This window comes from Mesoplodon bidens, assembly GCF_964165515.1.
Source record: "Mesoplodon bidens genome assembly, chromosome: 10".
NCBI classification, from domain to species: Eukaryota; Metazoa; Chordata; class Mammalia; order Artiodactyla; family Ziphiidae; genus Mesoplodon; species Mesoplodon bidens.
This window is the reverse complement of record NC_138172.1, coordinates 89,510,313-89,528,506: the sequence shown is the minus strand read 5'-3', so window position 1 is coordinate 89,528,506 and position 18,194 is coordinate 89,510,313. Positions and strand designations below refer to the sequence as shown.

Genomic DNA, 18,194 nt, shown 5'->3' with positions numbered 1-18,194 from the left:
AGTTTCTTTTAGCTTAGTCAACCAGAAAGGATGTTCTGTTTTAAAGTCTGGTAGCAAAAAATAATAATAGACTTCAGAGCTCAGAAAGCCAGGCTTTAAATCCCAGGGCTGCCACATTATTGTTTTTTCTATTCTTACTGAGTGCCTACTAAGTGCTAGCTACTGTTCCAGGTGCTAGGAATGCAGCGGTATATAAAATCACCAAAGATCCCTGTCCCCATAGAGCTTACCTTCTAGTTCTTGGGGAAAGAAATCTGGTTTGATCCGAGAACATCTTCAACCTCCTGGAGAATGTGGTGGGATGCGTCCCTAGATGATGGGGAGATTGATTAGATTGGGAATTTCTCTGTAAGGTTCAGATGGAAATACACTTTGTGTCCATCAGCTGGGAGTTGTGTTAGGAATAGGTGGCTGAAATTGTATTTATTTGCTTGAGTTCTACTTAAGGTAGTGTTATTTCTCAGTTCTTACAGTAGTCATTATTGATAGGCATGACATTAGGAAGGTTGGTTTTTATTCTGTTACAGGAAAGCATGTTTACAGAATTGTGCATTTTGTGTAGATTTTCTGAGCTAATAAAGACTGCATCTGAAATTGGTCTTGGCATTGATTCATTAGGCTTATCTTTGTATAATATCTCTAGAAATCCTAAATAAACTGAATTAATAACCAGGTTGTAACATTTAAAAACATTTTTAAAACATGCAATTCAAAGCAGAATACACAGATGCTGAAAATTTGTATATGACAGAACTTCCTGATGTGCCAGCTGTGAGCCCTGCAGGCAGATGCATATTTTCTTTGGAGAGCTGAACAAAAATGTGGTTTAACACAGGTGTCCACTTATCTCAGGGACTCTTACCAGGTTGATTTGCAGTGGTTTAAACATCTTTTCAGGCAGGCTGCTCTAATCCTGAAAAGTCAGACAGCATGATGGCTCTTTCATACGTGAATGTTAATTTTGAAAATTATGTGTATAAATAAAGCAGCATTTGAAAGAGGATATGTTTTAGAACATTTCTATCATATTACTGTATTCCAGAAGGTAAATAAATTCATGAAATGGAATAATGTCACGGTAATGGTGGCATCACATCGAGGGCAAAATTTTAGAAACTGTCCTTCTCCTATTTGTCTCTACTTCATGTCTTCTGATATTTCTTCTTGTCATATTCCATTTTTTTAACCTTTAATTATCCAAATGGCAGTATTGTAACAGAATGACATGTAGATTTAAAAGCCCAGTCATTTTTTTACCTTACTAGATCTGTTGTTTTTATTTTTTCATGGCTTCCTCTAATTTTATCTATATGTGTATACATTTTTCACCTACTGAATTATAAAAAGGTAGTCTAGCATACTAGGAAGAGCATGGATTTAGGAGCTAGGTTACACAGGTTCATATCCCTGCTCCACCACTTATTAGCTGCATGACCTTGTACAAGTTACTTAACTTCTCTGTGCCTCAGTTTCTTCATCATAGAATGGAGATAATAATAGAACCTAACTCCGAGTTCTGTAAGGGTTAAAGTATTTAATACACATAATGTGCTTAGCATGGTCCTTAGCACATAGTTAGCGCCCTGTATGAGCATTTAAAAAAATTAATTATCTTACTAGTAGAGTTAACACCGAGCACAGCTATGTGCCTGGAATGAAACTATTTGCTAGAGATACAGAGCTGAATAAAACTTGTCTGTCCTTAAAGACAGTAAAATCTGAGGAGAGCTGCAAATAATCATGATAAATATGCATAGGGATAAAGTCTGGTGGGCACACAGAGGTTGAAACCATTCTTGACCTGGGTTTCAAAGGATGAGTAGTGGTTTGATGAATGGAGAAAGGAGAAAGGGCTTTTGAGCAGAAGCAATAACGTATCTAAGGAAAAGCATGTGTGCTTAAGGATGCCTGGAAGGGAGAAGGAGTAGCAAGAAGTGCACCCTATTTGAGTGTAATTTGGAGGCGCTGATTTTAAGAGGTGTAGCTTGGAGTAGTGCAGATGGGTGATAAATAGGGTGGAGAGAAGGAGTCTGCATTCAGTGAAATGCTTAAGTCAGAATCAACATGACAGGGTGAAAGACTGAGGGAGGGTAGGGGTAAGTTAGTGTGAAAAGGTAAGTGTCAGAAGCCGTATAATCTAGTGGTTATTTCTATATGCCCTTTATTCATTATCTGTTAATTATTTTCTTGTACGTTATTGATACTAATTTTTTTGTTTTAAGTATGGTTTATTGAAATATAATTAACATGTAATGAAACCACCTCTGATGAATTTCATACAGAACATTTCCGTTGCACTGGAAATTTCCCTTGTCTCCTTCTGTGGTCAGCTCCCCCAACTCCCACCCCCAGCAAACAGTAAACACAGTCCTCGGAAACCACTGTTCTGATTTCTGTCCCTATAGTTTTGCCTTTTTCAGAATGTCAGATAAATGGAATTATAGGCATACCTCAGAAATATTTTGGGTTTGGTTCCAGACCACTGCAATAAAGCAAACATCACAGTAAAGCAAGTCACATGATCTTTTTGCTTTTCAAGTGTGTATAAGAGTTGTGTTTACACCATACTGTAGTCTCTTAAGTGTGCAATAGCATTATGTCTAAAAAATATATTCATACCTTAATTTAATTTAATTTTATTAAAAAAATATTTACTTGGCTGTGCTGGGTCTTAGCTGCAGCAGGTGGGATCTTCACTGGGTCATGCGGGATCTTTAGTTGCAGCATGCAGGATCTTTAGATGGGGGCGTGCGGGATCTAGTTCCCTGACCAGGGATCAAACCCGGGCCCCCTGCATTGGAAGCATGGAGTCTTAACCACTGGACCACCAGGGAAGTCCCCATACCTTCATTTTAAATAATGCTTTATTATTAAAAAATGCTAAGCATCATCTGAGCCTTCAGTGAGTCACAGTCTTTTTGGGGGTGGAGGCTCTTACCTTAGTGTTGATGGCTGCTGACCGATGAGGGTGGTGGTTACTGAAGGGGGGTGGCTGTGGTCCTTTCTTAAAATAAGAGAACACTGAAGTTTGCTGAATCGACTGACTCTTCCTTTCATGAACAGTTTCTCTGCAGCCTGCAATACTATTTGATAGCATTTTACCCACAGTAGAACTTTAAAAATTGGAGTCAGTTCTGTCAAATCCTGCTTCTTTGTCAACTAAGTTTATGTAATAGGCTAAATCCTTTTTTTGTCATTTCAGTAATCAATTAAGTTTGCTGTCTTATGTGGGCGCCGTTCATGCTATCAGTAGAGATATTAAAGACCATTTATCACACATCACCATAACAAATATAATAATGAAAAAGTTTGAAGTATTGTGAGGATCACCAAAATGTGACACAGAGACAGGAAGTGAGCAAATGCTATAGGAAAAATGCTGCCAATAGACTTGCTCCATGCAGGGTTGCCACAAACCTTCAATTTATAAAAAATTCAGTATTTGGAAAGTGCTGTAAAGTGAAGTGCAATAGAATGAGGTATGCCTGTATATGTTACTGTTTCTTTTTTCACTTAGCATGATTCATTCAGTATTCATACATGTTGTGATTATTATTATTTTTTTAACATTTTTATTGGAGTATAATTGCTTTACAATGGTGTGTTAGTTTCTGCTTTATAACAAAGTGAATCAGTTATATATATACATATATCCCCATATCTCTTCCCTCTTGCATCTCCCTCCCTCCCACCCTCTCTATCCCACCCTTCTAGCTGGTCACAAAGCACCGAGCTGATTTCCCTGTGCTGTGCGACTGCTTCCCACTAGCTATCTATTTTACATTTTGTTATGATTATTAATAGTTTGTTACTTTTTATTGTATGGAATTATTTTACTGTATGGATGGACCACAGTTTGTCTATCCATTTAGCAAGTTGATGGAAATTTGTGTTGTTTCCATTTTGGGGCTATGAAGAATAAAGCTGCTGTAAACATTCGTGCACAGGTCTTTGTGTGAATTATGTTTGCATTCTCTTGGGTGAATACCTAGGAATGGTATTGCTTGGTCATATGGTCAGCATCTGCTCAGCCTTTTAAAAAGTGCCAAAGTGTTTTCCAAAACAGCTATACTATTCTGCATTTCCACCAGCAGTTCATTTGCTTCACATCTTGACCAAAGCTTGGTACTCCCAGTTTAATTTTAGCTGTTGTACTAGGAATGAGTAGTATCTCATTGTGGTTTTAATTTGTTTTCTCTGTTGGCTAATGATGTTGAGCATATTTTCTGTGATTGTTTAATATCCATATATCTCTGATAAAGTTTTATCACCTTCCCCTCTTTTTCGGTGACCTTGAGTTAGGAAACTGTTTCTTAGGTAGCCACATACAGCTATTTCTTAGGACACAGAAGAAAAGAAATTGATAAATTGGACTTCATCAAAATTAATTCCTCTGGCTCCCCCAAAGATACTGTTAAGATGAAAAGATAAGCCAGGGACTGGGAGAAAACATTTCCAAAACACATATCTCCTAAAGGGTTTATACCAGAATATCTAAAGGACTCCTACAACTCAACAGCAGGGAATCAACCTATTTTAACTTGGGAAAATTTGTGTGTCTTTTTATCATTATTTTTCATTGCCTTTTAAAATTTTGATATATTAGAAACTTGGAATTTGAGGGAGAGGGGAATGAGTGGGTAATTTCTCCTGTGGTTTCAAAACTTAAAATTTACGTTTCCAGTATCTAGGAATAGGTCTGATAAAGTATATATTTTTTCTTTTTCTTTTAGACCTTTTTTTTTTTTTTTTTAATTATGGAAAGGATTTGTTCAACTCTTCACTCTGTTTGCAGTTTACTGTGGTGGACACTTACAAGCTCCATAAAGCCAGGGATTTTGTTTGCTATTATTTTACAACTTTATATATTTTACATTAGTTTCTGTACTTAGTACAGTGTCTGGCTCAGTAAATACTTATTGAGTGAATATTTGTTAAATATAAAGTATGCATTTATATTTTTCCATATTGTTCTCAGTTATTCCAGCAGCATTTATTTTTAAAATTTCCCTTCCCTCTTTGATGGTGCTAACTTTTATCATGTTTGTTTCTTAATTAATGTATGAGTTTCACATGTCCCATAACAAATTACCAGAAACGTGGTTGGTTAAAACAACACACATTTATTATCTTACGATTCTGGAGATAAGTTGGGCACGGGTTTTACTGGGCTAAAATCAAGGTGTTGACAGGGTTGCATCCTTTTCTGGAGGCTCTAGGGGAGTCTTCTTCCTTGCCCTTTCCAGTGTTTAGAGGCCACCACATTCCTTGACTTGTGGCCCCCTTCTTCCATCTTTAAGGCCAGCAACGCAATGCCATCTCTCTCTGACCCTTCTTCTACCTTGATCTCTCTCTCTATCCAGAGATGGGAAAGATCCTCAGCTTTTAAGGACTCATGTGAATAGATTGGGCCTATCTGGATAATCCAGGTTAATCTCATCATCTCAAGGTGTTGAATCTTAATCACACCTGCAAAGTCCATTTGCCATGGAAGGTAATTTACTCTCTGGTTCTGGGATCATGACTTGAACATCTTTGAGAGACCATTATTCTGTCTACTACATGCAACACTGTTTATTAGTTGATGTTTTACATCCCTAATGTGTATTTCTGTTTTATTCTAGTACTACTGTTTTCAACTTTAGTATTACTTTATATATAATTTTTTACTTTATAACATGTCCTATTATTTAATATGGCTATAATATTCTAATGTCCCAAAGAATGTTTCTCTATGTAATTGAATTTAGCATGTCGATTTTAGTTTCTTCAAGATACCCCCCCAACCCCTGTGAGAAAGTTTTATAGGTATTTTAATTGGATTTAAGGGGGAAAAGTTCCTGGTACTGATCCCCATTTTGCTGGCATCCATCTATCCTGGCCTCATCTGTCACTTAGTAATTTTTATCTCCTACTCAGTGTTCGTCACTCACTGGTACCATTCAGGTAGAAAATATGCTTTTAGTGGTGTGTGGAATGTGCTGTCATATAACTTTTGATGAAAGGGCTGTTTGTACTGCTGGGGAAGAATTTTTCTCAATGAAGAGGTGAAAGAAGATGAAACTGTACTGGCAGATGAGAAAGTTTTTTTTGAAAAAGTTAAACCACATGTAGCATCAAGTGCTCTTTTGTGTAACATTAGTAAACTTGTTCATGGGCTTGTGAATTCAAGAAATCTGTCTTCCAGCAGTTAGGTAGTGACTGCTCTGGACTTCTCCAAATTTAAGAGATTTGGAAATTGAGCTCTCTTCCAATACCATTTATAGAGGTAGGGACTTCCCTTAACAGCTTGAAGGAAATTTTTTTAGAGAGAAATATATTTTTTTACCATGAAGTCAGTATTGAACTTTAACCTGTCAAATGCTGATTATTGGATCAAGTTCCCATTATGGTAAAAGTGAAAAATCTGCATTTAATGGAAAAGGCTTTTTATAGTCTAGTTCTTAACAGAGATAGAAAGAAAGGCATTTTTTTCTTTTAAAGGTTGATAGAGTTTTTAGGTGGTTTTAAAGTGTTGGTCTGATATTTCTTAATTAGAATGAAATGACAGGTTGTCCTAGTTTATTTATATACAATCAAAATTAAGAGAGCTAATGAGAGAGTTCCTCTGTATCTATGTTGATGTGTATCTATAATTTATTAACCTTTGTTACTCCTGAAAGGATTTGAAGTGTCTTGGGATAAAATCAAGAGGTAGTAAAACCCCAGCCAGATTCATATGTGTATAAAAAGACTCACACCAAGTAATAGAGAAATGTGGATAGAGAGTGCTCTTTGCACATTTTTGATAGAATTAGCCTGAGCGATGCTAGTGAGATTGTTCAGTTAACCCTCCAATCACTTCCTTTCGCAGGTAGAATATAAAGTGTAACCGGCACAACATGAGCTACAGGTCTCACATAGTCTTCCTTCCCTGATTATCTGACCTCATCTCCTACCACGGTGGCCCTCATTCGCCATCACTTCTGTCTCTCAACCCTGTATGTGCTCTTCCCCCTGGAGGTTCACGTTGGTGCTTCTGTCTTATGGTTCACGTCCCAGCATCAATGCTGCCTGTCCAGAGGTTGACCTGGACCACTGTAGCAAAATTGCCCTCTCCTCCTCCAGCCACTCCCAGATTTTATTTTCTTCACAGCATCTATCATGATAGGAAATGAACATTTCCGTTGTTTATCTGTTTGTCTCCTCCAAATAGAATGTAAGGCCCATGAAGCAGGGACTTGGTATTTTCACCATTAGATCCCCCATTCCTAGAACAGTCAGTGCTTGGTTGGTGCTTAATAGGTATTTGTCAAGTGAATGCATGCACGGCAGAGGTGATTGGTGGGTGAGCGTTTGGGGGAATGGTTGTTGCCTGGTTACCTTGAAAGTCCAAGTTCAGTTGGATATCGTTTTGTGATCAGTTAGTAATGACCTTGGTGTGTAAAGGAAAAGGGAAATTCACAAAATGTGCCCCTTATGTGCCATTCCTAGATAAGATATACTAAGACCACTTGGCTAGAATTTAGCAGGATACCTTCGTGCCTTAGTTCCCTCAGCCTAGGAAATAACAGTAAGTGTCTACTGCTGAGGGATGTTCTGAGGATTAAAAGTGATGGTGCATGTGGTGTGTTAGCACAGAGCCTGGGACGTGGTAATTGCTCAAGAAATGTTAACTATCAACGGGGTTATTAGTAGGCTGGTTGCAACTTATCTAGCTGCTGGTTGTTCAGAAAAAAAGATACTTCAAGTGCATACTAAAGCCGAACTTCTGACTGCAGGGCAGTATTAGCCTGTTCCCTGACTGCTCTTTTATTTTAGCCTAGTTGGCAAAATTGTGTTTGAGGTGTGTGTTAGTTTCCTAGGGCTTCCTTAACACGTCACCACAAACTGGGTGGCTGTCTTAGCCATACTCTAAACCTGCACTTTACAGTGTGGTTGCCAAAAGCCACAGGTGAATATTTAAGTGAATTAAAATTAAAATTCAGCTCCTCAGTCACAGTTAGCTGTGTTTCCAGTACGCAGTAACTACATGTGGCTAGTGACTACCATGTTGGACAGCCCAGTGTGTAAACATTTCCGTCCTTGTGGAAAGTTCTGTTGGAGAGCACTGCTGGAAACAATTAGGAAACTTCAGAATAGCTCTTTTATTTGCTTTAGGTGGCTTTGTATAGGTTTGTTTCTTCAATATATGTTGAGTTATAAATTTGGAGTAGTTCATAATAGCTGAATAAAATATTTTTATGGGTTTCTTTTAAAAGTTCTACAGCAGAATGACTCATTAATGTTATTTATGAATTGTTTATTCACCAACTCCTTTCTTCATTGTCAAGATCATATGGAGTCAGTAATAGAACATACCGCATGTCTTTTTTTTTTTCCTGTATAGTTATAACTAAGTACCTGAAGGACACAAGATACTGTTCTATTTATTTTATTTGAATTATATGCCAGAGACTAAGCTCTTGTGTATTCAGGGCTACAAGTTATAGTGTTAATTAAGAACAGCTTTCCTTTTCTTCCCAGAATGAATTCAATATATTCCTCATTACTGTATGTGAATCTTGAGTTTGTTCTCACTCAGGACTGCTTTTTCTTCTCTCCCTGCCTCCCACCCTGTTCTTTTTGCCTCCCAGCCTCTCCCTCTTCCACCTAATTCCCCCTCCCCTGACTCTTCTCTCTCTTTCTTCAGTCTCCTCTTCTTTCTTTTTTTCTCCCACTGCTTCCTCCAGTATCCTCCTTTACTAGAAATGGAAGTGACACATTTTCTTTAAAGCATTTAATGAACTTCCCCCCTGCTTTTTGTAATCCAATGCTTTTTTCTCTTTTTCTTAAAGTTTGGTAGAGCCTTCCTTTTGAAGTCCTGGATTCCCCCCACACCTCCCAGCGATTACTGATCAGGTGTAGGCAATATCTATTTTTCTGCCTTAAAAGTGAATGTGATAATCAAGTACTTTTTCAAAGTCAGAGGATATATTTTCAGCTTGATGCATTTGAGGACTGATGCATTCACGTCAATTCTGTGTGACCATTAGGGTAAAAGAAAACGTTCATCTCTTCAACACCCACACCCACGCACACACTTCAAATTTTATTTATTTATTTATTATTTATTTATTTTTTTTGCGGTACGCGGGCCTCTCACTGCTGTGGCCTCTCTCGTTGCGGAGCACAGGCTCCGGACGCGCAGGCTCAGTGGCCATGGCTCACGGGCCCAGCCGCTCCGCGGCATGTGGGATCTTCCCAGACCGGGGCACGAACCCATGTCCCCTGCATCGGCAGGCAGACTCTCAACCACTGCGCCACCAGGGAAGCCCTAAAGTTTTATTTTGACATAATTTCACACTCACAGAAAAGTGGTGAAAATAAAGAATTAACATATACCGTTTACCCAGATTCCCCGAATGTTAATATTTTACCAAATTTACTTATTCTTTTTATATATAGACATTTTTCCTGATCCTTTTGAGAGCAAGATGTAAACCTGATGCCTCTTTACTTCTAAATATCCTTATATTTAAAAAACAAGGCTATTCTCATATCACTATAGTCTAATTATAAAAATCAGGAATTTAACATTGCTAAAATACTATCAGTGTCCAGACCTTATTCAGATCTTGTTAATTGTTCCAATAATGTCCCTTATAGGAAAAGAAAAATCCCAGATCTAGCCCCAAAGTTACATTCAGTTGTCAGGTCTCTTAAGTCTCCTTTAACTGGAACATTTCCTCAGTTTTTTCTTGAGTTTCATGACCTTGACATTAGAACATTTGACCACCCTCAACCTTTTTTTGGGGGGATGGTGGCAGTAATAACAGCCCTTGTGAGATATAATTCAAACTCCACACTATTCTCCCATTTAAATTGTGTAATTCAGTGGTTTTTAGTATATTCACAGAGTTATGCGACCATCACCACAATCAATTTTATAATATTTTCATCACTCCAAAAAGAAACACAGTACTCCTTAGCAGTCCCTCTCATTTCTTTCACCACCCGTCCATAGGTAATCACTAATCTACTTTGCCTCTGAAAATTTCCCTATTATGGTCATTTCATATGCGTGGAATCAGACAATATGTTGATTGATTTTTTTCCTTTTTTCCTCTGGCCTCTGTCCCTTAGCATAATGTTTTAACATTATTAATACTTCATTTCCCTTTATGGTTCAGTGACACTTTGTTGTATGGATATATACCACCTTTTGTTTATCTATTCATCAGTAGATGGCACTTGGGTTGTTTCTGTCTTTTGCATATTATGAATAATGCTGTGACTATTTGTGTACAAGTTTTGTGTGGGCATACATTTGCATTTCTCTTGGGTATCCAACTAGGATTGGAATTGCTGGATGATACGGTTTAATGGTTTGAGGATCTTCCAGACTGGTTTCCAAAGCAGCAGCCCCATTTTATTGCATTCCCACTAGTGATGTGTGATGTGGGTTCCAATTTCTCCATATCCTTGCCCACATTTGTTACTGTCTGTCCTTTTGATTATAGCCATCCTAGTGGGTATGAAGTAGTATCTCATTATGGTAAAATATACACAACATAAAGTTTGCTATCTTAATCAATTTTAAGTGTTTAGTTCAGTGGCGTTAAATACATTCACTCTGGGCTTCCCTGGTGGCGCAGTGGTTGAGAGTCCGCCTGCCGATGCAGGGGACACGGGTTCGTGCCCCAGTCCGGGAAGATCCCACATTTGCCGCGGAGCGGCTGGGCCTGTGAGCCATGGCTGCTGAGCCTGTGCGTCCAGAGCCTGTGCTCCGCAACGGGAGAGGCCACAACAGTGAGAGGCCCGCGTACTGCCAAAAAAAACAACAAAAAATACATTCACTCTGCTGTGGAAACCATCACTAGCATCCATCTCCAGAACATTTTCATCTTTCCAAACTGAAAATCTAGACATGTTAAACAGTAACTTCCCACTTCCTCCATTGTGGTTTGATTTGCATTTATTGGTTGGTTAATGATGTTGAACATCTTTTCATGTGCTTATTGGCCATTTGTATATCTTTCTTGGAGAAGTGTCTAGTCAGATCTTTTGCCCATTTTTAAATGGCTTATTTGTCTTTTTATTGAGTTCAAGTAGCGCTTTATATATTCTAGATTCAGGTCTCTTATCAGGTATATGATTTGCAAAAAGTTTCTCCCATTTTCTGTGTTGTCTTGTTATTTTCCTAGTAGTGTCCTTTGATGTACCAAGAGGTTTTAATTTTGATGATGTTCAGTTTGCCTTTTTTTATCACTCATTCTTTTGATGTAATAGTAAGAAACTATTGTCTAATACAAGATTCATCTAGACTTACGGCTTTGTTTTCTTCTAAGAATTTTACAGTTGTAGCTAACCCGCAACTTTTTAACCTTTTAACTCCTCCCTCCGCATGTTATTCTGACTTTTCTCCAGGGAACCCGCTTCTTATTCAGTCCATGTGCTACGAGATTGGGTGCAATACTCCCTTTAAACTGTGATGTCTCCAACTGCATAGGAAAGCATTTTTGTTCTGGTTCCATTATTGAATTACTTTATATTGTACTTCTTTTATTCTGTCTTTTCCTCAACTGATATGTTGGTCATTCACCTACATTCACTGTGAAATTTGGTCAACTCTTCCTTCCTTATCCTACCTGTATTTCTAATATCGTGGGCAACCTGAGTGTCCATATGGAATGTCTCACCAACACTCTAACCTTACTTCCTTACTTCTCAACTACAGTGGTTATCACCTTTATCAAACTCTTTTAGCAAATTGTTCTCATGACTCTCTTGGACCTTGCTGTTCTTCAAAAATACTAAGTGCCTATATCTGTACTCGGTTATAACCTCCTATTCTCTTTTCTCCTTTATCTCTCTCCATCCTCGCTCCTCTTTCCCACCCTCCCTTTCCTTTCTTCCTTCCTTCCTTCAACCCCCAGCCACTTTATTTCTCCTTTCTGGCTCTGCTTCTTTATCTATCTAACCTATACTTAAAGTTTCATGTTATCCAGTATAGTTTCCTTTTTTCCGTATCCTTCACATCTGTCCTGTAAATCTCTGTGCTATTTCCCCAGCCTTTTGAACCTTCCTGGCACTTGTTAGATGTTTAACAAATGATGAGTGAATGAATGAATGAATGATGGAATGAACAAACCTTGGGTCAATCCATTTGACTGTTTCTTTCCTACATAAGATCTGCTGGGCCCTGAGGAAAATGACAGCTATACATGGAGTCATTGTTAAAAGTTCTTGGTATCTAGTTTCAACTGGTATCTCAATACCGTAGCAGTTTTTATGTGTTTCTAGTCTTCTCTCTCTCTCTCTCTTTTTTTTTTTTTTTTGTACCAGGTATTAAACTTTTAACAGGTATTTTTAAACATCCACCCTGTTCTTATTTAACAGTATGCTTTCTCACTCATAGCAGATGAACTTGCTTCTTATTTCACTGAGAAAATTGAGGCCAACAGATGGGAATCTTGTTTAATATCCTCTTTGACTTCTACAAGAGTAATAGCATCTGTTTTCAGGCTTCCCTCCTAACCCCTTGTCTCAGAAGATGACTTGGCCCCTCTCCCATTCTGGCTTGTGTCCCTACTACCTGTGTTTTGGATCTTACCCTCTCTGCTTCCTGAAGGACCTAGCTCCATCAATTATTTCTTCTATCTTCAATTCCTTTTTATCTATGGCCTTTCTCTCCTCAGCATGTAAACTTTAAAAAAGAAAGGAAAGAAAGAAGGAAAGAAAGAATTAAATATACCAACACATGTATACTCAATTTTTTTTTTTTTAAGCTATCAGGAGTCCTCTTTCTCTTTTTTCTACCCAGCTTTTTGTAAGAGTTGTCTGTATGAGCTGTCACCATTTTCTTATTTGTGATTCATTACTACTGAACTGGGTTCATTGACCCCCTTATTGTTAAACCAGGTATATCCATTTTAGTCTTTATGTGACTTGGTATCTCTGAAGCATTTGACACTGCTGGCTACTCCTTCCTCTTTGAACTCTCTTGTTATCCTGGGTTTGATCACATTCTATAAGGAAGCCATGTGGATTCTCTTAACAAAACCGGAACTTAATGGTTCCAGTGGTTCTAGGTGGACACATCCACCTCCAGTTAGGTAGGTTTGTTTAGGACTAAAGGTCTAACGTTCTCTGAGATTTACTTTGCCTTTGACAATTTCTCAGTAATTATTGTGACTACTACCATCATGCTGGGCTGAGTGGTCACAGGCAGAGCTGGATTCAAGTGTGTTCTCTCAAGTCTTCCCTTATTTCCTATAAGGCACCGGGGCCAAAAGAATATTTCAGAGAGATGTGACGTTGCATTTTAAATAAAGTGTTTTTAAAAGGTTCTTCTTGTCTCAGTTGAGTTCATTGCAACATCATTGTATAATAATGAACTATTAGGAGTGACAAAAATGCTCATCAGTAGGGGAATTCATCACTACTGAACTGTATGAATGCATTATGTTATATCCATATGTGAGAGAGTAGGCAGCTAGTAAGTGAATGAAGTAGACCTAGATGTATTGATGATGTATAGAAAAAGAAATCAAGCGGAGGTCTGTTATTTTATCTGTCATCTATCTATCTCATAATTTGTTACAGAAGAAAACGCTACAGAATAGAATTATGTGTAAATGTTTAACACTTGGTATCTACTCATCAAACCGTTATGAGTGATTTCATCTGAGGAGTGGAAATGGAGGGTGTTATGAGTTACTTTATTTCCTTTTTATATTTCTATTTTGTGATAAAACAGTAATGATTTTGAGGATTTTAAATGTAGAAGAAATACCAACTTACGACCTTTTCTTACCTGTCTTGCTCTCCTTCCTCTAGCTTCTTGGGCTACAATCTTTGCTTTTTTCATTTTCTTTCCAAACTGTAGCCACTCTAACTGAATCCCCTTAGTGGGCTTCTCCTATCTGAATCCTGTTTATCCCTCAAGAGTCATCTCTGGGGTTCCCTGAGGAGCATTGCTGGATTACTCAGACGTGTTTTATTATCTTCCCTTTGTGTTCCCATGGTACCCTGGGAAATCTTCCTTAGTCACTTGTGTCTAGGGCAGGAGCTGTTATTTGATTTTGTATTCCACGGATCTGAGCGGGGTATCTAGCACATGGTAGAAATTCATTAAAAGGGGTTTCAGTGTTAAAATAATAAAGCATAAAATTTGGAGTAGATCTTCTTAATACCACCATGTATCCTTTTGTGTAGGTTGTCATATTTCCTTGGAGCTCTGTGTGAAGATACATGTTTTAATTAAACTGCAGTTTATATCTCAGGATGTGTTGAGTTTATGTTGATAGGCTATCCTAATAGAACTCCAGGCAGTTTATTTAAATGTAATATGATTTCTTCAATTATAATTGGAGGACAGGAGAGTGATAATTTCATACTTCATTGTAACACAAAACAATATGGAGAATTTCTTATAATATCTCCAAATGCATTAATTAAAGAAAACTTGCATTTGTGTGCTTCGAAATGTGTTATGTTGACTCAAGCAGAAGGATAAACAAAAATTGCTGTTTCTTCTGCATGTAAATTGCTTGTCTAACAGTTTGTTTTCTTTTTAGGTTCAACAGATAGATCGTGTGGTAGAAGTTGTGGAGGAAACAATTAAAGGTAATTGTTGAAAGTCAGATAAGCACATATATATATTATTTGAACTGTATTATAAAATACTACTTAGTTAACATTGTTAAGCATTTTTATGAAAGTTATTGTTGGACAAAAATCATAAAATTTTGTCCTTGACTGCTTTGTGCATTGACCAGTCCAATATAGGAGGCATATATTTGGTTGCCTTATAAATGTCAGGTATAGTCTTTTTAAAACATCTTATTTTTATTTTAGTGTAAAATAGATTTAATTTGAACCTCAGATCAGGAAGACAGAATTTAATTTTAAAATAAGGAAACACCTTTATTTTCAGTTTTATTGAGATATAATTGACATTATTTGCTTGTTTTTATATCACATAATGAGTTGTAGTTATCCCTTCTGAAAGTACTTTAAAAGTAGTATTCAATTTTGATTCCTCTTCTATGTATAATTTTTGTAGTTACAGAAAATAGAATTATGCTTTGATTGTTTTATTAGCCAGTGTTCTTTGAAACAGATTCTTATTGAAGCCACTGAGGAATAAACCATTCTTAATTCTGTGGATTAATTTGTAAATATAGTCTACTTTTCTTCTGTTAGATTAGTACAAATGAAAACTGATAATATGATATTAAAATATTAAGTGAATTGAGTTCTCACTTAAAATTTTTACCATTTTTTTTAATAAATGGGAGTTTGTGTTTTAAAAAAAGTCTACTTCCATCAAATTGAGATTTTTAACCACATACTTTTCCTGCTGGCTTGTATTTACTACCTTCCACATGCTGTTATTCATTAATTTTGAGTCTTTAATTTATTAGGTGACCACAGAATATGAGAATTTTAGACTATACCTTAGTCTTCCTTGAAATCCTGAAATAAAATGAAATGTCACGATTAAAAATTTGTAGCAGTGATAACTTTGAATATTTTTTTTTCAAACTATACCTCAACCCCATCTTGTAAGGTCTAGAAGTATCACTACTAGCATTTATTGTGCACTTACAGTGTGACATGCACTATGCTAAGCATGGAGTAAGTCATTTAATTTTACAACAGTACTGTGAAGTACAGTGGGTACCTCTGTTTTCCTCATTTTTTAGAAGAGGAAGTTGCGACATAGGGGCACACAGGTAGTAAGTGCATAGTTGGAATCTGAATCTAGGCAGTCTGATTCCGATGCCTGTTCTCTTAAATTTGACACTACGTTCATACTATACCATGATTGCTGTGCTCTCTCCCAGGTGAGAGTCACTGCCTTAACAGTTGTTCAGTTGAGCTTCTTAAAGCAGTGCTTCAGGATGCTTGAGGGTGTTGTTGCTTGAGTACCAGGCATATACTAGCCACTAAATATTTTTTAAAAACTGAATGACAATAAAGATCTTACAGGAGAAAATCTAGGTGACCATAGGTATGGCGATTACTTTTTAGATGTAACACCAAGGCATGATCTGTGAAAGAAATAATTGATGAGCTGGGCCTCATTAAAATGAAAAACTTCTGCTATGAAAAAGACAGTAGTATCAAGAGAATGGGAAGACAAGTCACAGGCTGGAAGAAAATATTTGCAAAAGACATACCTGATGAAGAACTGTAATCTAAAATACACAAATAACTCTCAAAACCCAACAACAGGAAAATAAGCAACCTGATTAAAAAATGGGCCAATGACCTTATCAGAAACCTCACCAAAGAAGATACACAGATGGAAAATAAGCATATGAAAAGATGCTCCACATCATATGTCATCAGGGATGACACCAACCAGCCTGCTTCCTCCAAGAGTTAACTCATTAATACAAATTCAGATTTGCTTGAAAGGGGCTTATTATGAATAACAAAAGATGCTCCTCTCACCCTATCACTCAGGAAATCATAAGAGTTTTAGGAGATGTGTACCAAGAACTGGGGATGGTGACCAAATATGTATTTCTTATATCACAATATCACAGAAGGCCTGTCACTGCCAGGTTGGGTTAATTAGGGATAGCATCTCACTGAAGAGTTTTGCTTAAGTGGGTTTATTGAAGAGACTGCAGTTGGGTTTAATTGTGATAGTCTACAGCAAGAGATGAGTTGAAGATGAAGGTGCTGTGGGTGTTCACTGGCAGGTTGGTTTGAGGGTGGGAAGTTTGATGAATTGAGTCTTAGTAATACAACAGGAGAATTTCAGAGATGGCAGAAATAATTTTGTTAGATGCCCTTAGTTTGCAGATGAGGAAGCTGATCCAGGAAGGGGTTAAGGGACTCATCTGAGATCTTTTTGTTAATGGAGATCTGGGCCTGTCACTGAAACTTCCATTCTTCACTTTCTTTTTCTACTGCCAAGACTTACAAGACAGCACAAGTTAGTGAAATAATGTGGTCCTTGTAACAGTTAACTACTTGTTGGTTGTTTTTCAGTAAGTTACTTTTCTGAGACTCAGTTTTCTCCGTTTAAAATGGAGAGGATTAAATGGATAAGACTTTTGAGATACCTGGGATACACTAGGGGAAAATTCATGTTAATGTTTACTTCTTACTACCCCCTGAATACTTAGGGTGCAGGAATAATCCAACTGACCTTCGATTGCAGTGATGCTCCTTTCAATCAGACTGTATATACGGCTGTCATTTTCTGGGAATATCTCACTCTCCTGTATGTGTACCTTCAGTGGTTGCCTGTTACCTACCAAATTAACTTGTGACTTCTACCTCATTCTACCATTTCCACTTTTTCTTCCATTAATTCCGTACATACACCTTTTGCTCCAGTCGGCTGTACTGTTTGATATGTCTTGTATATTATTTGCAGTTTGCTTCACATTCATCTTAGGATCTTGCACAGAAGTGGATAAGTTCTGTTTCCCTCCAGATCCATTCCCCACCTTGATGTGTGTCCATGGAGGCAGACCTGTGTGGACTGCATCAGTAGGATCCTTGCTACCTGGCATCTAGTTGGATTTCTCCGTTTAGAGGTTGGGGGTGTGACTAGAGTGTGAAATGGGAGGATTCTTTCCCCTCTCTCACTCCCTTCTTACCTGCCCATCCTAACCTGAAGGTCACAGCTCCTGTCAGGTGGCCCTCTCTATTCATCTGTTTTTCCGGGTTCCTGTAACTCTTCCTTTCCTTTGCTTTTTTCAGGCCCAGGGGTGAAAACACACCCCATTGTTGCTAGCCTGAGAGTACTGCATTGTCTCTTGCTGGTTTTCCTAACCTTGCCAAGCTTTAGTAAATAGTCCCTTTATTAAAATCTCTTCAGTTATGCAGTGTGCCATCTGCTTGCTGGGACCCTGATTGATAAATGCTCCATGGAGAAGAAGGCTCTGCCCAGGAGGGCCAGATGGAATACAGCCTGACTAGAGGATTCTGCTATAACTGTCTTGTTTTCACATTTGATTCCTGTTGGGCTGTCTTCATATGTCTTCCTTGAAGGGGGTTTGAACACACAGCCTGTGCCACAGCCTGTTTGCATTCTTCTTGTGGTATACCAAGTGGCATTTTTAAAAAAGGTATTAATAAGATACATTGGTGATAAAAACATTTAAATCTATTGTAATTACAAGAAAACCAAACAAATCATATTCTTTTTATATCTGTCTTGGTTGGAGCAAACTGGAGAATTTAAGATATGCTGAATGAGTTCT

At 37.6% G+C, this 18,194-nt stretch overlaps 1 protein-coding gene across 8 annotated transcripts in view; it reads left to right on the top strand.

Moving 5' to 3' along the window:
- CDKAL1 (CDKAL1 threonylcarbamoyladenosine tRNA methylthiotransferase) overlaps positions 1-18,194 on the top strand; it is a 661,934-nt gene that overhangs the window by 172,912 nt on the left and 470,828 nt on the right. For all 8 annotated transcript variants that reach the window (XM_081245696.1, XM_081245693.1, XM_081245699.1 and 5 more), the window contains one exon: positions 14,541-14,589. In XM_081245696.1, the coding sequence (XP_081101822.1) occupies positions 14,541-14,589 (49 nt within the window). The remainder of the gene's footprint in view (positions 1-14,540; positions 14,590-18,194) is intronic.